Source organism: Chiloscyllium punctatum, chromosome 12 (assembly GCF_047496795.1).
Source record: "Chiloscyllium punctatum isolate Juve2018m chromosome 12, sChiPun1.3, whole genome shotgun sequence".
In the NCBI taxonomy this organism is placed as follows: domain Eukaryota; kingdom Metazoa; phylum Chordata; class Chondrichthyes; order Orectolobiformes; family Hemiscylliidae; genus Chiloscyllium; species Chiloscyllium punctatum.
Window position 1 is genome coordinate 41,019,407 of NC_092750.1, and position 24,829 is coordinate 41,044,235.

The 24,829-nt window shown below is 40.6% G+C and overlaps 1 protein-coding gene across 15 annotated transcripts in view; it reads right to left on the minus strand.

Moving 5' to 3' along the window:
* Positions 1 to 24,829, minus strand: part of cadpsa (Ca2+-dependent activator protein for secretion a) — a 573,081-nt gene that overhangs the window by 88,684 nt on the left and 459,568 nt on the right. For 14 of the 15 annotated variants that reach the window (XM_072582448.1, XM_072582443.1, XM_072582445.1 and 11 more), the window contains 4 exons: positions 23,948 to 24,095; positions 21,446 to 21,520; positions 20,433 to 20,516; positions 18,024 to 18,056 (listed from right to left, as the gene is read on the minus strand). In XM_072582448.1, coding sequence (XP_072438549.1) covers positions 18,024 to 18,056; positions 20,433 to 20,516; positions 21,446 to 21,520; positions 23,948 to 24,095 — 340 coding nt within the window. The remainder of the gene's footprint in view (positions 1 to 18,023; positions 18,057 to 20,432; positions 20,517 to 21,445; positions 21,521 to 23,947; positions 24,096 to 24,829) is intronic. The other variant, XM_072582444.1, reaches the window with a different exon arrangement.

A 24,829-nucleotide genomic window follows, 5' to 3' on the forward strand; every position in this document is an offset into this window, starting at 1 on the left:
TTATTTTCAGGAAAACGTATCTGAAAATCTCTTCCTATTTACCTTTGGTTTCAGATGCTGTCCCATTTTCCTAGACACAAGAGTCAGGGAAAATGAGCACAAACTAATTATGCTGCAGACAGCATAACATTTTGAGTGTTGCTCGGTCTGGATGTACAATAGTTACAGGTTCTTCGATGAGCTGCCAGTGAGCGGAAGAAAGTGTTCCTGGTCATTTGCTCCCTTTTCCTGAGGCTATGATTAATAAACATTTATCCAAGTGTAAAGGCACGGAACACAATTCCACAGCCTGTCTCCACAGCCTCATAGGGTCAGTATGTTTGAGTATGTCACCAGCACAGAGTCAGTGTGTACGTATGGAGGCTGATGACAGGAAGACAACTGCCTTTTTTGTTTTTCAGTTTTGGTTTTAGGTTTGCAGACAAATAGGATCCTCTCCAGCCCCATGCTCAGACACTGAAGGCTCAATATTTGGCTACAGACCTGAGAAATCAGTTGTTATGTCTCTTTCTTCTTCTGCTGGCACATGTCTATGATGTGGTGGTTCAGTGCTGGGTGCCTGCAGAAATATTAGTGGCCTAGGAAATAAATACTTCATTCTAATGGCTTCTCAGATGCTTTTCAATCAACTGTTGGTGCAAAGTTGACATCAACTCTATCCTGTCATTTTGTCTGCATTGTATCAGTACGAAGTTACACACTTTTAAGAAATTAATTAAACAAATGGAATTAGTTATCAGAGTCACTGGCCAGTAGTGAGAATGAGGACCTGGGTTCGGAGGAGCCAAAGAATATGGTTCTTCTACAGAAGGACGATAAGCAAGTGCCCTCAGATGAGGAACTCAGTGATCCAGATCTCAGGACCAAAACTTGAATTAAAAAAAAAGCACTCAGGTACATCAGTCTCATGTGAATACAGTGGGGATAGCTTTCACATCTTTTGAAGAATGATCAATAAATTGGGGTGAGTCTACTATCCATAAAAAAAAGTTAGGACAAGAAGCTCTTCACAGCTTTTAGAATACCCTGGTCAAAGCCTAAATGGTTGTTACAGTATTATTGTAGTGTTATGTCTCATGGTCAAAATGTCATTGTATCATAGCATGTAACCTGAGGATAGAAAGGTTTCATACTCCATATTACCTTGGATTACTTGAAGCATGGCACTCTATTGGAAAGATTCTCTTCTGTTGTAAACTAATACCTTCATATTAATCCAAGCACTTATGTGCCTGATAAGTATAATATTTATAGATAATAGTTTCAGCAAATGACTGTTGGATTCTTCTATATCATAACATCCATGCTCAGTTTCTTATATTATGGGACATAAGTATTGTCGCATTGGGTGTAACTTCTATTAATAAGACAACAATCCCTTTGACTGATGCTTTGAACAGAACTCTTACACAAAACCTTAGTGGAATTATCAGATCTGCAATGACAACTCACTTACCTGACAGCACAGAAACAGATAAGTACATAGATTTTAACGCATAACCTTGCGTTAAGTCTACAGTAGTGAGTAGAATGGGTTCTTTCTTGATTATATGTTTTATTGAAATCTGTCTCTTGATTAAATTTTAAAAATATAAAACATAAGTACTAAAGTTATCCTGGAGCACTGTTTTTTAGAGCAAAAATACGGTGCTATTTTCTGGGTCTGTAGATTGTGAAGAGCAAAGATGGCCGAGAGTAGAGTGACATGTTCTTCCTGTCAGATGTGGGAGTTTAGGGAGAGTTTCCATGTTATTGATGATTACGTCTGCAGGAAGTGTGTTTGGTTGCGAATCCTATAAGATCACATGGATCAGTTGGAGCGGCAGTTAGAAGCAATAAGGAATTTACAAGAGATAGGGGGTGTGATAGATGGCAGTTATAGCAAGGGAGAAAAGCCGCAGATACAGTCAGGTAGATGGGTTAACTCCAGGAAAGGTAAGAGAGGTAGGCAGGTAGTGCAGGAGTCTTCTGTAGTTATCCCTATTTCAAACAAGTATGCTGCTTTTGAAAATGTACAGGGTGACGGACTCACAGGGGAATCTAGCATGAACAGCCAAGTTTCTGGTATTGAGACAGGGTCTAATGTAATGAGGGGTATGTCGGGTTCCAAGCAATTGATTGTGATAGGGGACATCCTATTCAGAAGCACAGCCAGCAGCAAAAATCAGAATGGAATGTTGCCTCCCTTGTGCCTGGATCAATGAAATCTCAGAAAGGGTGCAGAATCTTCTCAAAGGGGAGAGGGACCAACAAGAGGTCATTGTTCACATTGGAGCTAATGACGTAGGAAGGGAAAAGGATGAGCTTCTGAAGGGAAAATATAGAGAGTTATGCAGGAATTTTAAAAGGTGGTCCTCAAGGGCAGTAATATCTAGATTATTCCCAGTTCTATGAGCTTGTGAGGGTAGAAATAGGAGGATGGAGCAGATGAATGCATGGCTGAGGAGCTGGTGCAGGGGAGAAGGATTCACGTTTTTGGATCATTGGAGTCTCTTCTAGGGTAGAAGTGACCTGTACACGAAGGACAGTTTGCACTTGAATTGCAAGGGGACTAATACACTGGCAAGGAGCTTTACTAGAGCTACTCAGGAGGATTTAAACTAGTAAGGTGGGGGGGGGGTGGGACACAGGGAAATAATGAAGAAAGAGATCAATCTGAGACTGTACAGTTGGGAAAGGGAGCAAGTCAAACAGTCAGGCAGGCAGGAACAAAGCAGGACTAATAAATTAAACTGTATTTACTTCAGTGCAAGAGGCCTAACAGGAAAGGCAGATGGACTCAGGACATGGTTAGGAACATGGGACTGGGATATCATAGCAATTAAAGAAGCATAGATTTCAGAGCGCTGCTCCTTCATCAGGTGGTTGCCTGATCAGGTATGATTCTTAGTAGTGTGGATGATCAGAGAGATCTCGGTGTTCATGTACATAGATCCCTGAAAGTTACCACCCAATTTGAAAGGGTTGTGAAGAAAGTGTACGGTGTGTTAGCTTTTATTGGTAGAGGGATTGAGTTTGGGAGCCATGAGGTCATGTTGCAGCTGTACAATACTCTGGTGCAGCTGCACTTGGAGTATTGTGTTTAGTTCTGGTTGCTGCATTATAGGAAGAATGTGGAAGCATTGGAAAGGGTGCAGAGGAGATTTACCAGGATGTTGCCTGGTATGGAAAGAAGGTGTTATGAGGCAAGGTTGAGGGAATTGAGGCTGTTTTAGTTAGAGAGAAGAAGGTTGAGAAGTGACTTAATAGAGACGCACAAGATGATCAGAGGATTAGATGGGGGGACAGTGAGAGCCTATTCCTCGGTTGAGATGGCTAGCACGAGGCTAAATTGAGGAGTGATAGATATTGGACAGATGACAGAGGTAGGTTCTTTACTCAGAGAGTAGTAAGGGTTTGGAACACACTCCCTGCAACAGTAGTAGACTTGCCAACTTCAAGGGCATTTAATGGTCATTGGATAAACATATGGATGAAAATGGAATAGTGTAGGTTAGATGGGTTCAGATTGGTTTCACAGGTCGGTGCAACATCGAAGGCCAAAGGGCCTGTACTGCGCTAATGTTCTATGTCCCAGGAACATGGGACTGGGATATTATAGCAATTACAGAAGCACTAGCTTTCGGAGCACTGCTCCTTGTCGCCTGATCAGGTAAGATTCTTGGTAGTGTGGATGAGCAGAGAGATCTCAGTGTCCATGTACATAGATCCCTGAAAATTGCCACCCAATTTGATTGGGTTGTGAAAGAAGGCGTACAGTGTGTTAGGTTTTATTGGTCAAGGGATTGAGTTTGGGAGACATGAGAGCACCTCAAAGATCAGCAAGGTGGCCTATGTATGGAGCTGCAGGAGATGAAGGGGATACTAAATAAATATTTTGCATCAGTGTTTACTGTGGAGAAGGACATGGACGATATAGAATGTTAGAGAATAGATGTAACATCTTGAAAAATGTTCTTATTACTGAGGAGAAGTTGCTGAATGTCTTGAAACATATCAAAGTAGATAAATCCCCAGGACCTGATCAGATATACTCCAGAACTCTATGGGAAGCTAGGAAAGTGATTGCTGGGCCCCTTGCTGAGATATTTGTATCATCGATAGTCACAGGTGAGGTGCTGAAAGTCAGCATGGCTTTGTGCATGGGAAATCATGTTTCATGAAAGTCAATGAGTTTTTTGAAGAAGTAACAAAGAGGATTAATGACGGCAGAGCGGTGGACGTGTTCTATATGGACTTCTGTAAGGCGTTCGACAAGATTCCTCATGTGAGACTGGTTAGCAAGGTTACTGGCTCAAAGGTAGAAGACAGAGGATGGTGGTGGTGCTTTTCAGACTGGAGGCCTGAGACCAATAATGTGCCACGAGGATTGATGCTGGGTGCACTACTTTTTGTGATTTATATAAATGATTTGGATATGAACATAGGAGGTATAGTTAGTAAGTTTGGAGATGACACCAAAATTGGAGGTGTAGTGGACAACAAAGAAGATTACCTCCGAGTACAAGGAGATCTTGAACAGATCGGCCAATGGTCTGAGTGGCAGATGGAATTTAATTCAGATAAATGCGAGGTGCTGCATTTTGGGAAAGCAAATCAGAGCAGGACTTATACACTTAATGTTAAGGTCCTGGAGACTGCTGCTGAATAAAGAGACCTTCGAATGCAGTTTCATAGTTCCTTGAAAGTAGAGTTGCAGGTAGGTAGGATAGTGAAGGCAGCATTTGGTATGCTTTCCTTTATTGCTCAGAGCATTGAGTACAGGAGTTGGGAGGCCATGTTGTGACTGTACAAGATATTGGTTAGGCCACTTTTGGAATATTGCTTGCAATTCTGGTCTCCTTCCTATCAGAAGGATGTTGTGAAACTTGAAAGGGTTCTGAAAAGATTTACAAGGATGTTGCCAGTGTTGGAGGGTTTCAGCTACAGGGAGAAGTCTAGGCTGGGGCTGTTTTCCTTAGAGCGTCAGAGGCTGAGGGGTGGCCTGATAGAGGTTTGTAAAATCATGAGAGGTGTGGATATTATAGATAGATAAAGTCTTTTCCCTGGGGTGGGGGAGTCCAGAACTGGAGGGCATAGTTTTAAGTTGAGAGGGGAAAGATATAAAAGACACCTAAGCGGCAATCTTTTCTCACAGAAGATAGTGTGTGTATATGGAGCTATGTGGAGGCTAGTACAATTACAGCATTTAAAAGGCATCTGGATGAGAATATGAATAGGAAGGGTTTAGAGCGATATGGGCCAAGTGCTGGCAAATGGGGCTAGATTAGGTTGGGATATCCAGATGACAAGGATGAGTTGGACCGAAGGGTCAGGTTCTGTGCTGTACATCTCTATGACTATGCAGCCAGACTTGATAAATTTTAGTGCCCTGAAATGTCACAAGCCTCAAGTTTCTTAGGTTTCAGGGAAACCATTCCCTGCCATGTACTGCTCAATGTCAAGCCACTTCAAAATAATAGAATATAATCAGAAAGGGAGTCCTCAATGCTTAGCAGCAGCTCTGGAACAGGAGAATGGATTTCTTAACAATTCCTGCTAAGCATAATTATTTGAAATAAAGACAGCTTCATTGCTTGATGTTTCAAGTTTATTGATCTGTGTACTTGCAACTTTGAGAGTTAGCTAATGGCGAGAAAATTGCAGACTTTCTAGAAAGAAGGGACCCAAGGGGAAACTTGTTCACGCAGAGGGTGGCACATGTATAGAATCAGCTGCCAGAGGGAGTAGTGGAGGCTGGTACAATTGCAACATTTAAAAGGCATCTGGAAGGGTACATGAATAAGAAGGATTTGGAGGGATATGGGTCGGGTGCTGGCAAGTGGGACTAGATTAGGTTGGGATATCTGGTCGGCGTGGAAGAGTTGGACCAAAGGGTCTGTTTCTGTGCTGTACATCTCTATGACTCTAAGTTGGCACATCCTTGAAAATGAGGAATTTTTAAGAAAGTGTGCTGGATAGGCTTAGCAGAAGCAAGCAAGTACATACTTGCTTTTTTTAAAAAGGAAAAACCATTCCCCATTTATCAAAACTTCTCGGTTCTCATTTTATTTGTCCTTGTTCTGGAGGCTGATTTCTACTTCCCCTTTTCCAGTTTCTTTCCTTATGCCAAGAGTGTAGTGGCACCACCACTTATCAAGCTTGTCAAGCTCTAAAGGACATAGCTGATAGACTGGTCTACTGCAGGTAGTGAGAGGAACAAATCTAGTTGACCTCATCCTCATTAACCTACCTGTTGCAGATGTATCAGTCCATGACAGGATTGGCATGAGTGACTACAGAACAGTCCTCATGGAGCCAAAACCTTCCACCATGTTGTGTGGCACTCCCAACATATTAAAATGAATTTCATTTCTGAACAGATTTAGTAATGCAAGACTGGGCACTGAAGAAATGGTGTTTGCCATCAGCAGCTAACCTGTAGCCTCAAGGCCCAACATATCACCCACTCTATCACTAACACCAAATCAGAGGATCAACCCAGGTTCAATGAAGAATGCAGGAGCGCATGCCAGAAGCAGCACCAGGTATACATAGAAAGGAGATGTCAACCTGGTGAAGCTATAGCATCAGAATTATTTTCATTACAAAAAAATCAAAAACACTGAGTATAGATGGACTAAGCAACCCCTACAATCATACAATCAGGTCAAATCCCTCCAATTCTACCACATCAAGTCATAAATGCTGGTGGCTAACTGAACAACAAAGGAGGAAGTTCCACAAATATTTTCATCCTCTATGATAGAGAAACCCAGAAGATAAGACTGAAGCATTTGCAACTACCTCCAGCAAGAAATAGCAAGTGGGTGATCCATTTCAGCCATCACCTGAGGTCTCCAGAATCACATGTTCCAGTTTTCAGTAAAATCGATTCACTCCACATAACAGCAAGACAGCATTGCAGCAATAGTGCTGGAGACTTGTGTTTCAAAACTAACCGCATCCTAAGACAAGCTGTTCCACAATATCGGCATGTACCCAACAATGTAGAAGTTGCTCAGTCATGTCCGTTTGACAAAAAGCAGCACAAATCTAACCGAGGCAATTCCTGATCGACCAGTCTACTCTTGATCATTAAAGTGAGAGAAGGTGTTATTGACAGTTCTATCAAACAGAACTTACCTGCTCACTGATGCTCAGTTTAGTTTCGTTGAGAGCCATAGTTCCTGACATTTTTAGTCCAAACATAGAAAAGGAGCTGAACTCAGAGCTGGGTGGGAAGATGAGCTGTGAGGAGGATGCAAAGATGCTTCAGTGGGACTTGGACATATTGAGTGAGTGGGCAAATCCATGGCACAAGAAATACAATGGAGACAAATGTGAGACTATCAGAGAGGTAAATCTGAACAGCAATAGATGGGCAACAGGGGAAATGCAACAAAACCTAAGTGTCTGTTTACACCAGTCACTGAAAGGAAGCAAACAGCTGCAGCAGGCAGTGAAGAAAGCAAAGAGTATATTGATCTTCGTAGTGAGAGGATTCAAGTAAAGGAGCAAAGATCTTTTGCTTCAATTGTACAGGACCTTGGTGAGACTACACCTGGCGTATTGTGTGCAGTTTTGATATCCTTATCTAAGGAGGGACACTGTGGATCTGGAAGAGGTGAAACAAATATTTATCAGAGTGGGATGGCAGGACTGATGTATGAAGAGAGACTGGATCAGTTAGGGCTATATTCACTGGAGTTTAAAAGAATTGGGTCAAGATTAGAGTGGTGCTGAAAAAGCACAGCAAGTCAGGCAGCATCCGAGGAGCAGGAAAAATCCCTTCATTAGGAATCAGGCTGGGACTCTGGGGGGGGGGGTTGGAGAGATAAATGGGAGGGGGTGGGGCTGGGGCGAAGGTAGCTGAGAGTGCAATAAGTGAATGGAGGTGAGGTGAAGGTGATAGGTCGGAGAGGAGAAGAAAGATTGGGATGAGTCTCAGATACCTATGAAATTCTAACCGGACTTATTGAATACTGTGCATTGGTATACACCAAAGGGCATGGATGATATTAAGATTAGAGAGGGGTATGTTGATATTCTAGGGCATGTCAATATTAAGAAAGAGGAAGTGTTGGGTATCTTGAAAAACATTAAGGTACTTATGTCCTCAGAGCCTGATGAGATTTATTCCAGGATACGGAGGGAGGCAAGGGAGGAGATTGCTGGGGCCTTGACATCTTAACATCTTTATATCTTCTTGCCATAGGTGAAGTCCCAGAGGACTGCAGACTAGCCAACCTTGTTCCTTCATTTAAGAAGTGCAACAGGGATAATCCAGAAAATTCTAGGCCAGTGAGCCTACATCAACGATAGGGAAATTATCAGAAAAGATTCTTAGGGACAGGATTTACTCTCATTTTGAAAAGAATGGACTTACTAGGGATAGTCAGCATGGTTTTGTGTGAGGGAATGTCTTGTCTCATAGATTTGATTGAGTTCTTTGAGGAAGTGCCAAAGATGATTGCAGAGTGAGGATAGTGGATGATGCTGACATGGACTTTACCAAAGCATTTGACAAGGTCCCTCATTGTAAGCTAGTCCAGAAGATTAAATTAAATGGGATCCATGGTAAGTTGGTAGGTTGATAAAATAAACTTGTTTGGTCATAAACAAAAAAAAGAGGGTAATTGGAGAGGGGTGTTTTTCTGACTTGTGGTCTGTGATCAGTGATGTTCTGCAAGGATCAGTGCTGGGACTTCTTCTATTTGAAATGTATATACATAATTTAGATTAAAATGTAGGTTAATAAGTTTGCAGATGACTCAAACACTGGTAGAGTTATGAATAGTAAGGAAGTTGTCAAATGATACAGCAGGTTATAGATCATTTGGAAAGTTGAGTGGAGAAATGGCAGATGGAGTTTAATCTGGACAAGGTCATGCATTTTGGGAGGTCAAGTGCAAGACGAAAGTATATAGTAAATGGTAGGACCCTTAGAGTCACTGAAATACGGAGGGAGCTTGGGGTATAAATCCATGGCTCCCTGAGAATGGCAACACAAGTAGGTAAGATGGTAAAGAAGGCATACCACATGCTTGCCTTCACTGGCCAGGTCACTGAGTTTAGAAGGTAGCATGTCATGTTTCAGCTCTGTAAAACTTTAGTTAGGCCACATTTGAAATATTGTGTGCATTTCTGATCGCCACACTATAAGAAGGGTGTGGAGGCTTTAGAGAGGGAGCAAAAGAGGCTTACTAAGTTGTTGCTGGGACTGAAGAGTATTTGCGATAAGAAGAGTTTGAACAAACTTGGACTGTTTTTGCTTTTACGTCAGAGATCGATTTACAAAATTATGAGGGGAATGGATAGGGTGGAAATGTTAAATGCAAGAGGGCATAGGTTTAAGGTGAGAGGAATATGTTTAAAACAGATGAACGATGATTTGTTTTTACAACGAGGGTGATACATATCTGAAAATGTTGCTGGGGAGGTGGTAGAAGGAGATATAATAGCAACATTATACATACATATGAACAATTAGGAAATAGAGGGATACAGACCATGTGCAGGCAGATGGGATTAGTTCAAATGATACCGTGGCCCAGGCAGACGTAGTGGGCAGAAGGGCCTGTTCCTATCTGTACTGTTCTATGTAGGACCAGACAGGGTAAATACAGGATGTTCCCAATGACCAGGCAGCCCAAAACTAGGGTCACAGTCTAATACAGGGTAAATTATGTAGGACTGAGATATAGAGAAATTTCTCCACCCAGAGAGTTGTGAACTTGTGCAATTCTCTGCAAAGTGGTTGAAGTCAAAATATTAAATGTTTTCAAGAGGAGTTCAATGTAGTTCTTAGGGCTAACAGTGATCAAAGGGTATGAGGATACAGTGTGAACAAGATACCGAGCTGGATGATCAGTTAAGAGTCATACTGAATGATGGAGCAGGCTTTAGGAGCCGTATGGCTTATTCCTGCTCCTATTTTCTATATTTTAACTCAAGAGTTGAAGTTGGGTGCTTGCTCTGACATCGTGACAACTTTTGACCGAGTATAGTATTAAGAAATCCTAGCAAAGCTGAAGTTAATAGGAATCAGTGGGAAAACATACCACTTATTGCAGTCATACCTTGCACAAAGAAGTTTGGTTGTGGTTGTTGAGACTAACCATTTCAGTGTCAGGATCTCTTTGCAGGATTTCCTCAGTGTAGGTTCCTAGACCCAACCATCATTGGCTGCTTCATCAATGCCCTTCCCTCCATCATATAATCAGAAGTAGGAATATTCGCTGAAGATTGCACAATGTGAGGTTCCTCTGAATACTGAAGCAATCGATGTTCAAGTGCAGCATGATTTTGACGATATTTTACATTCAGACTGATAGATGACAAGAAACACCCCTGCCATACACATGCCACAAAATGACCATTTCCATTAAGAGAAATTCTAACCAGCTCCCCATGACATTCAAAGACATTCCACCACCTAATCACTAACTATTAACTTTCTTAGGATTACCATGGAATTGAAACTCAACTAGGTCAGCCATTTAAATACTGTGAATACAAGAGCAGGTCAGAGTTTGGGAACATTCTGGTGAGCAACTCATTTCCTGACTTTCCAAATATTGTCCACCATCTACAGGGCACAAGTCGGCAGTGTGATGAAATACTGTCCACTTGACTGGGTGAGTTCAACTCTCAGGCGCACCATCAATATACCATAAAGTAAATGGAAGGATTTTCCATTTCTTCCTTACTCCTGTCTGTCAAAGTCTTGTTCACATCTATTAAATTGCCCCTTAAATTACCTTAACACCAAGGAAAACAACCCTAGTCTTTCCAACCTAACTTTGCAGATTAAACATACATCATTCTTGGAACCATTTGGTAAATTTCTTCTGCATTCTCTTGAGGATTATTACGCCTTTCTTAACGGGTACTGAGCATAATGGGAAGCATTATTCAAGGTTCAGCATAATCTACCTCTTTTATTATACTCAATGAATTTTATGCTTTTCTTGGCTAAGTCCAAGTTGTGCAAGATTTTTTGGGAGAATTTGTTATCAGAAGGTCTCAGGAGTTCTCTCATCCTAAATGACCAAGCTCACTTTATTAATTATCTATCCCACCCATAGCATCTCTCATATCTAACCTTTGCCACACCTTGCTACATACTGTCCCGAGAACAACTCACCACTCTGCAGACATCCCAGAATTCATTACCATGCTTTGTGTCCATCCCATCTTTAAAAGCCCATTGTGTTACTGGGGAAGAATAGTCAGTACAGGGCTGGCCTCGCACCATTCGTGACATTTGTTCCAGACGTGGCAGACAGGGGAATTCATTGTCCTGCTTTGCAGACAGGGTACTGATGGACAGACTGGTGTCCATGAGGAACTTCCTCCTCCTCAAAGACCAGCACTGGAGGTCACGACACTGGATCACGTCAGCCAGCCTGATCGGAGGGTGAGCTTGCGTTTAAGCAGTCTCAGCCATCTAGAGGAATGCTCAGCATGATATGAACAAGGTCAATGCCCTTATCCATCTATCTGCATAAGTGCCACTATCTAATCTCCATAACTCACACTCACTTTGTCTCTGCTCCCGTAACACACCTCCTACCAAGACTCGTGTTCTATAACTCTCACCAATGGCTGAAGCATCTTCCCAGTTTGCTTTCACCCATCCCAAACTCTGACACCAGTTGCTACTCATTTGCTCACGACATTTCCCCATCTACATCAAAACTAACAGCTGGACATCCATTTTTGGCTGCTGTAGTACTTGCCTCATTCCAATAGGAAAACAACACATAATAGGGACCAGTATCAGAGGCTGCCCTTGACTTACATTGCTTGTATTCCTAGAACAAAGGTTATTCCCCTTGACTTGACTGAGCCCTGCTGACAGCTGTATAGTTTTGTGTCTGTGCTAAGCAGCATGGTAGGACAGAAATATGAGCCTGGTATCTCTGGCTGAGGTGGCAAAGCACAAACGGCAATGCAATGCGATGCTCTGAGCATCCGGGTGGAGGTACAGAGAGTTAGTGCTATGACTGCAAACAAACAGCCCAGAAGTGTAGCCTTTTCCAGTTCTTAAGCTGGCTGAGTATCCCTGAATCCAGTAGCATTACAATAAGAGTTGTTGGTGAGCCCAAGGTGCAACAATGAAGTGCAAAAGCGATGTGCAAGTTGACTGGAGATGTGCCATGAGACATTAGAGGCTTGCATGTGCTGGATACCAATGCCGGTAGATATGGGGTGCATCCAGCCAAGGCCAATGGAGTGTATCATGAGATGCTGGTGCCCTGTTTCCAACATGGAGGTCCTTCAGAACAAGTGCTGATGTGCTTGCTCTGGTTTCCTTTTTGTATTTTCCCAATGTTCAGCATATATCAGAGCTTGGTAAGAGAGCAGCCTGAATATGTTGTGAGTTTTGGAGATATCATATTGTTTTAACAATCAATAATGAGAATCAATTTGCCTCTTACTGCTACCTACCAAGAATCTCATCATGCTGCCCGTGAAGGCAAGAAAGGTGGAGAGAGATGATCTTGTCACACTTGGTTTCCTGATTCTGCCACTAACTTTGCCATCGGCCATAGTTCTTAGACCCACAAAGATTCTGTTAAATGTCTATATTTTTGGTACCCAATATCCATTCTCTCGAGATTTCCTGATTAAAGCCCTTTTGTCCTACACACTGTAAAGAACTGTGCCATTAAGTCCACAGAGTCATAGAGATGTACAGCATGGAAACAGACCCTTCAGTCCAATTCATCCAACTGACCAGGTATCTCAACATAATCTAGTTCCACCTGCCAGCACGTGGCCCATATCCCTTCAAACCCTTCCTATTCATATACTCATCCAAATGCCTTTTCAATGTTGCAATCGTACCAGCCTCCACCACTTCCTCTGGCAGCTCATTCCATACATATACCACACTCTGCGTGAAGAAGTTGCCCCTTAGGTTTCTTTTATATCTTTCCCCTCTCACCCTAAACCCTCTAGTTCTGGACTCCCCGATCCCAGGGAAAAGACTGCCTATTTACCCTATCCATGCCCATCATAATTTTGTAAACCTCTATAAGGTCACCCCTCAGTCTCCAATGCTCCAGGGAAAACAGCCCCAGTCTGTTCAGCCTCTCCCTGTAGCTCAGATCCTCCAATCCTGGCAACATCCTTGCAAATCTTTTCTGAACCCCTTCAAGTTGCACAACATCTTTCCAATAGGAAGGAGACTGGAATTGCATGCAATACTCCAAAAGTGGCCTAATCAATGACCTGCACAGCCGCAACATGACCTCCCAACTCCTGTACTCAATACTCTGACCAATAAAAGAAAGCATACCAAACGCCTTCTTCACTATCCTATCTAGCTGCGACTCCACTTTCAAGGAGCTATGAACCTGCACTCCATGGTCTCTTTGTTCAGCAACACTCCCTAGGACCTTTCCACTAAGTGTATAAGTCCTGCTAAGATTTGCTTTCCCAAAATGCAGCACCTCGCATTTATCTGAATTAAATTCCATCTGCCACTTCTCAGCCCATTGGCCCATCTGGTCAAGATCCCGTTGTAATCTGAGGTAATCTTCTTTGCTGTCCACTACACCTCCAATTTTGGTGTCATCTGCAAATTTACTAACTATACCTCTTATGCTCGCATCCAAATCATTTATATAAATGATCAAAAGTAGTGGACCCAGCACCGATCCTTGTGGCACTCCACTGGTCACATGCCTCCAGTCTGAAAAACAACCTTCTACAACCACCCTCTATCTTCTGCCTTTAGGCCAAATGGCTAGTTCTTCCTGTATTCCAGGAGATCTAATCTTGCTAACCAGTCTCCCATGGGGAAGCTTATCAAATGCCTTACTGAAGTCCATATAGATCACGTCCACCGCTCTGACCTCACCAATCTTCTTTGTTACTTCTTCACAAAACTCAATCAAGTTTGTGAGACATGATTTCCCATGCACAAAGCCATTGTTGACTATCCCTAATCAGTCCTTCCCTTTCCAACTAAGTGTAAATCCCTTCAATAACTTGCCCACCATCGGTGTCAGGCTCACTGGTCTATAGCTCTCTGGCTCGTCCTTAGCATCCTTTTTAAACAGTGGCAGCATGTTAGCCAACCTCTAGTCTTCTATCACCTCACCTGTGATTATCGGTGATACAAGTATCTCAGCAAGGGGCCCAGTGAATAACCTCCTTAGCTTGCCACAGAGTTCTACATACACCTGATCAGGTCCTGGGGAACTATCCATTTATATGCATTTCAAGACATGCAGCACTTCCTCCTCTGTAATATGGACATTTTCAAGATGTCACCATCTATTTCCCTACATTCAATATCTTCCATGCCCTTTTCCACAGTAAATAATGATGCAAAGTACTTGTTTAGTATTTCCCCATGTCATGTGCTCCACACAAAGGCTGCCTTGCTGATCTTTGGGGGGACCTATTCTCTCCCTAGTTACCCTTTTATGGGTTTAGGGTGTACGTTTGCTGGCTGAGCTGTAGGTTTGATATCCAGACATTTCATTACCTGGGTAGGTAACATCATCAGTGGCGACCTCCAAGTGAAGTGAAGCTGTTGTCTCCTGCTTTCTATTTATATGTTTGTCCTGGATGGGGTTCCTGGGGTTTGTGGTGATGTCATTTCCTGTTTGTTTTCTGAGGGGTTGATAAATGGTTGATAGAACAGGTTTGGTAATATTGGAGAATTTTGTTCCATATTTCAAGTCCTTAAGTCATTTTCTGCATTCTGTAGAGTGGGCTGATGATTCCAGATCCACAACAGCAAATTAGCTTCGTTCCAGAGGCAACAATGTTTGCTTTTGGCAGGAAAGTATCCTTTGACAGAATGCAGCACTTAGTAAAATTGCCGTAGTTGTGGGTTTGTTTGCCAAACTGGGAAGTTGATTTGCAGATTTTTCTTCTCCTGGATGTGGGTTTCCTCGCTGAGGTGGAACGTTTGTTTTCAGATGTTTCATCACCATACTAAGTAACATCTTCAGTGAGGCTCCAGATGAAGCACTAGTGGTGTAGCCCGCTTTCTATTTATATGTTTGGGTTTCCTTGGGTTGGCAATGTCATTTCCTGTGGTGATGTCATTTCCTGTTCCTTTTCTCAGGGCACGGTAAATGGGATCCAAGTCAATGTGTTTGTTGATATAGTTCTGGTTGAAATACCATGCTTCTAGGAATTCTTGTGCATTAATGACTTTCAGTCTATTATAAAGCCAGAATTGGGGATAATCATTGATGATTGTGTATTATTCAGTTCCATGCTCAATTCCTCAAAAACCGAAGCAGATCTGGACAATTCAAATGGGCTGCCCAGTGGAAAATAATGTTCATGCCAGCCAAGTACCAGGTAATTCCCATCTCCACCTGGAGAGATGAGAGAAATATATTCCCTTAGACATTCAACCATTGTTGAAGTGCCCACTGTCAATATTCTGGAAGTGACTGTTGACCAGAACCTGAACTGGGCCAGATTATAAATGACATGGCTCTAAGAGCAGGTCAGATGCTCACCTCATGACTCCTGACAAAGCCTCTCCACAAAACGCAAGTCAGATGTGATGCATTTCTTTCCATTTGCCTAGCTGAGATCATGTCCAAACAACACTTGAGAAGATTAATACTGTTCGGGACAAAGCATTCACTGGATTGAAACCCTATCCATTGCTGTGTAGTAACTACAAGATGCAGTTCAGAAACTTGTCAAGATTTCTTCAACACCTTCCGAATCTGCGAGCATTCCACATGACAGACCAAGGACATCAGATGCATGATTCCACCGGAGTCACATACCTTCCTGACTTGGAAACATTACAATTCTACTTTGTCATCGGCTAAAGTCCTGATACCTCCATCTCTAATAGTACCATGAGTGTTCTTTCACCATTAGACTGCTGTTCAAGAAGGTTGTTCACCACTAACTTCTCAGAGACATTTAGCATGTGCAATAAATGCTGCAATGCCAGCCCACATCCCATAACTGAATGAAAACAAAATCTAATCTAGATGCCCATTATCAATCCCCTCAAGTATTCAGCATGGCAAAGAAACAATGAATTACTGGCTTAGGTTTTTTAATTGTGATACCTTTCATAACCCAATTAAAATAAACGGGCTTTATCAACTATATGATCAGAAAACCTAGGACACATATGTATGCTAAGCTCTATAACCCATACCTTATTAATCAGACAGAATTGTGTATGACTGTGAAGGTTAATAAGATATTCTGCACTTAGCTCTGATAAAATTAGAAACTGTAAGTTTTCCTCTGTTTTTTAAGCCAAGGCAGTTCATTCACACAACTTTGTCAGTAAAAGATAATCACCTATCACCTTTTTTATCTTCCTTGCAAAAAAAGTAATCTTCAAACCCACACGTAGATTTAAAGGTTTCATGCAAAACCCATTAGCAGGCTGTGATACAGACTGTTTTAGAATCCAAACATTTAGGCATCTACCATTTCCACTCAAAGTATGTGCTGGTGAGCTGTTGCTGTGAATTGGTTTTGCTAATGAGATTTAGTTAAGACCACAGGGTACCATTATGTAGAATATTTGATTGTCAGTTACTACAAGTTGCCGTTGGTCAGCAAACTTCAGTCTAATTTCCCGGGTGTAAATAGGAAGGGGCAAGATTGTAAGATTTCTGCATAAATCAAACAATTACGATGCAAGGGAATAATATTTGGGTCTGAGGACCATGGCAGCATTATTAACACCTGCTGCTTCACTAATGGAGAAAGTATTCCACAATACATCAGCTGGAAATGTGTTATTAGTACAATCTCTCTCTCAAAGCCATTTACTGCCAATTAAATGGCCAGAACATCCTGTTGTTTTTTCTCAGCAAACAAGTTTTTACTAAACAGTCAACAGATTTACTTTGCAGAATTTACACTAAAATAGCAGAAGTTTTCAGGAGAGAGGAATATTTCCCAAGCTTTAATTTGATGGATTTCCTACAGAATTGAAATATATTCCTTAAAAGAAACTTTGAGAAACAGCTTGCTTTTTCTAGTATTATTTCATCATAAATAAACACAGGCACAATCAGAATAACAAACACTTAAAACAGACTTAATCTGTCATTTCAAATGGAATATTTAAACCATTTCCACAGAATAGTAATCATGCAACCTTTAAAATTATTTTCATGGAAATTGAAAGTTTTTCTTTTCTCCACAGGTAACAGATATGTAGTGACATTTACAGATTGAGAACTCAGAAAAGTCAGGACACAGAGACACTGCAGGTGATTCTTCGACTGTGGACAGTTTTCAACTGAGTTCCTGAAGAACCGGCAGGGAGCAGTTTCTGTTCACAGGAAAATCACCTTAACCACAACACATTTTCTAAAATTTAGCAAATATGAGCTGTTACTGGGAAAAGTAGGCTGCTGCATAATGATTGAAGAATTCATAATGGCTGGAAAATAACTGAAAAGTGCAGTGCCCACCTCCAAGCTTAAAGCATAATCCCTGTTTAATTTATGCTATTAGCACAGATGCTCACACCCACACTCCAAATGGAGAAGTATGCTATTGATCCAGGAGGCTAAATTGGAGATTGAAGATATTTCTTAGAGCATTCAATAGTGGGCAATGAGTGCTTTAAGTTACCTTGATGGCTTAGCCTATGAACAGGGAATTACAGGTGGTGGGTCTGGCATTTGGGTGTCTCTTCCAGCCGAGTTAAAGGTGATCAAGAGAATCCCCACAGAAACATGCACCCAATGCATTCGGGACTGAAGGTCATTGGGAGAAACTTGACTGGTTTTGAATTCCTCTGCATTTTAGAGGGATTGTTGTGACCTTCCCTAAAAGCTTAAATCCAGCCAGTCCGTCTACAAGAACAACAAATGAACTAATTTTAAGGGACAGAATAAGTCTCAGCTCGTTTCCATAATTTTCTCTATAAAACTGATGCCTGAGGTTGACAAACTTGAATTAAGTAAAATGTGCAACCTATTCTTTCATTGCCAAGCATCTGCATGCTTCAGAATTCAGGGGTTAACTGCAATCAACTCAGAAGCTGTTAGAATTATAGTCAGACTTACAGGAACATCCACATATTTGGAAGCTGCTTTCACCTTCAAAAGGAAATAGAAAGAAGGAAGATGAAAAAGTAATTTTTAAACTGAATACACACAAAAATCTATTAAATCACTGAGTAATTTTAGAGATATTAAAAAAAAATTCACTACAACATAATGGTCTAGATATTCCAATGGCCAGGCAGTTGGTGGAGCAGCTGGGTCTGGAGATACACATTAGGAACAGGTGGAATCACAGACACAGTTAACTTCACAGGAACAGCTTGAGAAACCGAAGTTCCACTGCATCTAGAACCCTCCTGAAGAATTCATTAAAGTTAGAGTATTCGGAGAATCCTGCTTCAGTTAACCAGTGTTCCAGAAAGGATTAGAGGATTAAAATCTCGGTCTAACTCCTGCGTGATTATTAAATGACCCCAAACTCCACACTCACTGACCCCAAATACACTTTCCCTACAGTCCCCAGGCCTCACACAACAAACCCTACCTGAACAGACGACTCCCTCTCCAATACGATTCCCTTCAATTGGGGCATGACAGCCTCTTTCCCTGCTGACCCAAGCTTCCCTTTCCTTCCCCCGCAGCACCAGAGCTGACACACCCCCAATCCCCTCTTGCTGGATCCAATACCTCCCCCACTTCCTGCCAGATGCAAGACATCTTTTACAACTTTACAAAACATTGGTCAGGCCCCAGATGGAATAATGTGCACGGTTCAGATTACCACACTATTCGAAGGAGATGGTGCAGAGGAGATCACCAGAATGTTACCTGGAATGAAAAGTCTCTGGATGTAAGTTTGCTCGCTGAGCTGGAAGATTCATTTTCGGATGTTTCATCACCATACTATGTAACGTTATCAGCGAACCTCCGGTGAAGCCTCCACTAAAACTGGCTGGAAAATGGGAGGCTTCACCAGAGGCTCACTGATGATGTTGCTTAGTATGGTGATGAAACGTCTGAAAATGAACCTTCCAGCTCAATGAGCAAACTTACATCCAGAACCTCAACCTGAACTACAAATCTTCTCCAAACTTGCTAATGAAAAATCTCAGTTACGAAGAGAGACTGGATAGGTTGGGTTTTTCATTGGAGCAGAGGAGGCTGAGGGGTGGATCTGATTGAGTATACAAAATCATGACAGATGTAACAGAGTAGATTGTGAGAATCTGCTCCACATGGCAGACATGTCAAAGACTGAGGACACATATTAAAGGTAGGGAGCAAGTGATTTAGAGGAGATACACCCAGAAGGTGGTAGAAACATGGCATGTGGTTTTTTGAGAGGGTGGTGGAGACAAATACTCTTACAATATTTAAAAAGCATCTGGATGATTGCTTAAAATGCCAGAACATAGTAGCGTATGGACTAAGTGCAGATTAGTGTAGTTTGACATTTGCTGTCAGCATAGACAAGGTGGGAAAAAGGACCTGTTTCTACGCTATATGACTCTAAGGTTCTCTATGTCACCACTAATGCACTGACATGATACCACCATGGATGATACCACCATTGTCGCCAGAGCCGATATCCTCACTTCACTCAGGATCTAACACCTACCCCTTCCTTCTTGCTTGACCTGACATATCACTCTACCACCCTCAGCAACTATGACCTCCACGCTACTTCCTGGCATGCTACCTACCTGGCACACTATGTGCCTGGCACCCAAACCCCTTAACCAGCTGCCTCACTAATCCTACTAACCTTCATACTTATCCTTTCACAAGAGCTGTCAAGGTGGCTGGATGTATCACTAAGCATTTAAATCACACAACATGTCATTTACCGCTATTAAAAAGTGGGTAAGGCTTGACTCCCATCCGGCTATCCAGCACTGGATCAGAATCAGCAGCAGAATTGCTGGCAAAAGAACGTGGAGTTCAATGCTAATGCAACAAAAGAGGAGTGGGGTGGCAATCTGACTGTGAATGGCATTCCTCAGAATATCTGAGCAAATGTCTTATTGCATTTCTAAACATGAGTGAAATGGAATGTTCATTAAAAGTCATGATTGAAGTGGACTGCAGAAATCTTCAGATTACAGTAGATTTACATGTATGATATTATACACTAGGCTGGACATTAAAGATGGAGATTAATGGAGAAAATGTCAACACAAACAGCACAAGTTAAATTTAGTCTTTCTTGTGAGGTAAGGTTAGTAAGCTTGAGATAAGACGAAATCTCATACATCGGTTTGTTCCACCAATTCTGTCAGATAAACAGAAAGTTGGGATATTGAGAGTTTGTGTACTAGAGGTTCTACTGTAGACCCTACAATACAAATGGAGTAGCATTTACTGAGAATATTTCCAAATATACTTTTTATGAACAAGAATAAATGACAATTTTAAAATTTTGTAAATAATTCTGAGAAAAATAAATTAAGAGAAAGATATTTTTCTTACAGTGAATGACAGAAAGGATGAGAAGAGAGTCCCTTCATCGTATCTGGATAGTTTGGACAGTACTCCTTCCAAAATAGTGACAAACTAAATAGAAAATCATATTAGATTCACATTAACCAATTTGGGCTTAATGGTTCTGTTTCTTCAAATCATAAAATAGATAATCATTACCTACCAACTTAAGGTTTAATCTATGTCCTTAATTGAACTTTTGTGATTTGCTACCAACATTGTCAATAATCTGCAAAATATTGCACTATTAGATTAGATTAGATTCCGTACAGTATGGAAACAGGTCCTTTGGCCCAACAAGACCACACTGACCCTCTGAAGAGTATCCCACCCAGACCCATTCCCCTTCCCTATATTTACTCTTGATTAATGCACATAACACTATAGGCAATTTAGCACGGCCAATTCACCTGACCTGCACAACTTTGGATTGTGGGAGGAAACCCACACAGACATGGGAATCGAATCTGGATCCCTGGTGCTGTGAGGCAGCAGTGCTAACCACTGAGCCAGCATGCTGCTACAAATGACAACATTAATTTCCATATTGTTGCAAATGATAACATTAATTTCCATATGAATAAAATTGTGGCCAATTGTATTATGACCATTGTTCAGTTACGTTACTAAATAGACTCTGTCTACACATTTCCTCTAACTGAATCAAAGCAACTAATAGGAACATAGACAGTATGATTTTGAAATTCATTAATACACTTTGAAATATCGATTAATGCTTCATTGTAATGGTGATGTGTTTTACAACCAAGTAGCACTTAGCAACAATTATAAAGATTCCCCTATAGTCAGTAATCATTCCGTCAAACTGACAGTTGAGGCATCACATTTTAAATGTGGTGAAATCTATGAAATTGGCTGCTATTTTAGATTTAATATGACCAATATTAAACATTGCCTGCAATAAATTTTATACAGAGTTTAACTTTTAAGTGTGTCTTATTAAGATTTCAGTTTTCACAAAAAGCCATTTTGCACTGTACCTTTGCAACCATGAGAGTTATCATTTCTTTGACAGTTTCTTCAATTAACTCATCAATTTTAGAATGGTATTGCCGCTGAAAAAAAACAGAATCACATGGGCAAAATGGGGCACTTACTTTTAAAACAACACACTGGCCTAAACATGTCAAATCTTCATCTATAAGAAAATATACACAGCTTTTTCCTCCTCTTGATCACCTTCAAACACAGTGAGGAATTTTCAGACCAGTTATGGTACTTGCTAAAAACCTAGCCTTGTGTGTAACTGACAGCAAGCAAGAAGCAGGCTTGGATCATTCTAATGGCAACATTTATGCATCTCTAGCAGAATTACAGGAAACTACTGGCAAAGACCTAAGACCTAATGATGCCATGTGCTTTCTTTGAGTAAGCTTGAAGAAGCTAACCCTAAAGTTACAACGTGTGATGTTGACATCAAATAATTAGTCTGCTTGCTTCTCTCTGCTCTTTTTAATAATAACATACATCGTTTCCTGCAAAATAATGTTAGCATTTCTGATAAACATGCTTTAAGTGTTTGCATACTATTATCCATATATGGCCTGGAAAACAATAGTCAAATAAATACTAAATCAGCAGAAATGATTAAAAATAAGTTTTAATATGCAGTTCCTCATTTATTTAAATTATTCTGTGTTTTTATATAAACTATCCTAATAATTTGGTCTCAATAATAATTTCAAATAAATTACAATTGATATATGCTTAAGTAATTCACAAATCAACATTTAATCGAGAAGACAATGGCACAGTATGACATGTGCAGAGTTACCTATTAATTTCCAGAAAGGTCTTTCAATGTGAGAATTGCTTCCTCCAGGATATAACATGTTTCTGATAGGCAACTAGCACTGCCAACAACGGTTCAATTTCCCAAATACGTATTTTACAACTAAGTACCTAATCTATAATTTAACAGTTGAACAATGGCACAATTATACCTCTACTTTGAAATTAAGCCATATTTAATATAACATGAATTATGCACAGATGATTTTTTTAATTATGAGTATTAATTAGCTTCAATTAGTTTGGAATAATGAAAGGTTTGATGAGCAAATCTGATTATAGATCATCATTCAATGAGGGTTTTCTATCAATTATTGCAAGGAAATTATTATCCTCAAACTCACGGTGCTCTAGTTCCCTGGCATTTCTCAGTCCCCCACTGGAAATGTGATGGGAGACTGGCAGACATACCAACAAATAGTGAAAACAACCATTTGATGTCATTGCTGCAAGAATAAAACAACCCCAACAGAATTTCAAGGATTCTTTTTTACAGTTTGCTTCATAACTGTGCCGTTGTAAATAGAGGCATAGAATACAAAACAAGTAAGTTATGATTAACATTGACAAATTACTGGTTAGACCTCAGCTGGAGCACTGTGCACAAATCTGGGCATCACATTTTAGGAAGGATACCAAGACCTTGGCGAGGGTGCAGAGGAAGATTACCAGGATAAGATCAGACAGGCTCTTCACTTAGGTGGAGGGAATAACAGAAGCTGGTATTGTTCTCCTTACAGGATAAAGGATTTAGGGGAACTTAGTGGATGCATTCAAAAATTTTGAGTGCTTTGAGATTATAAGTGGTGGAAAACTGTTTTGGTCACTTGGTGGCATTAAATAATTTATGTAAGAATTAAAAGGAAATAAGGAGACAGAGGGTTGTTAAGATCTGAAATGCACTAATTGAAAGGTCGATGAAAGCAAATGCCATGGCAACTTTAGAAAGGTGATGGTCTTTTACAGTAATAGGGAAAAGTTGGATTGTGCAACTTAATTGGACAGCTCTTTCAAAGAGCCAGAACAGGTACAACATACTGACTGACCACTTTCTGTGCTGTATGGTTGTTGATTTAAAATCTGAATAAAATTAAAATAGTTCAGGGATATTCATTTCATCCTTGACTTTGACCCTTCAAATGCTTGCATTTGAATGCAAGTATCCAAATTGGACATTTGCAGAATTCTTGCTTCAAGTAAGTGCCTTCCATGTATGAACCCCAAAGTTAGCAAGGGGAGATCAGTGTAATCTTCCAATAAATAAATTACATAAATAATGTATACAAAGAAACATAAGTTAAATTAATATCAATAGAATATGCTGCAGAGGAGAACTGAAAATGCTTTTATATGAAACACATTTTTCTATTAATCCTGACAATTCACGAATATTAAATTGTTGCAGATGTTTCTCCAATTCAATGTCATATTATTCCAGAATGAAATTAGAGAGACTGATCGATATAGATACTTCTAGCACAACTTTAATATTCAAAAGGATTAAAATAGCTATATTAGAACATACTCTAATGTTTAAAGTACTGTTACAGAATAATATGCATCTGTATATGATGTATTATTAATTTGTTTTATAAGTTATAATTTGGGAATAATGTGTTACAATTGATTCTGAATTATACTGTCAACACCTAACCGAAAATAATTATTTTCATGGAAAAGTGTTAACTTACTTCCTGGCCGACCTCCATGCTGCAAAGCTTTGTGGACTGTGTCTTGGCATCCACCATCACATTAAACATGGTGCATATTGACTGTGGGACACGGAAATCTGTTGACCTGCTTGTCTTCTGTAACTTGGCTTCAAATGCAATCCTAGTCCTATCAAAGAAGAGATTGTTTTGAAATCTGAAGTAGTGTCAGGGGCCATCTGTCAGGAGCATGTTTATAAGCATACAAATAGTACTTTTTATTCAAAAATGTTAATTATTGGCATTATGTATTCATCAGAGCTTTATGGAAAAAGTCTTAATTGCAAATGACATTCAAACATATCTTCCTAATTTTTGCATATTTCAGTCTAGAATATATTAATCATTATCGTCATTTACTTTTACCTGGAGTGAAACTGCTCGAGCCACTCCTAAGATTCTAACCTCATCTTTCAGCCACTTCTCCAACTAGTGATGGAATCTTGATGAGGAGTTGGGGACCCACCCTTCCCCAGCTGCACAGCCAGTGAAGGAACAGCTAAGGCTAGCAGAATCAGATTCCAATCAGGCAGTATGGTAATTCCAGCAGCAACCAGTGAAGCCCTTGATCAATTCTTAATAGGCCTCAGGGTTTCAGTTAGTGTTGGAGGTTGGAAGGGTGAACATGCACTTTTCTGTCAGAACTTAATTCTATGGATATGGCAAAGTGGCAGGTATTGAGTATACCACCACCACCACCCATCCAATCACAGTCTCTTCTACGTCCAAGTTAATCACTTCTGCCCTATGTTATTAGGGAACATTCCTATGTAATATGCAAATCATATTTCATTTGTTAGTGAAAACATAACATGCAGTTGTTGACTGACAGGCTATGTCAAGCATGTTGCTGTAGTATAGCAA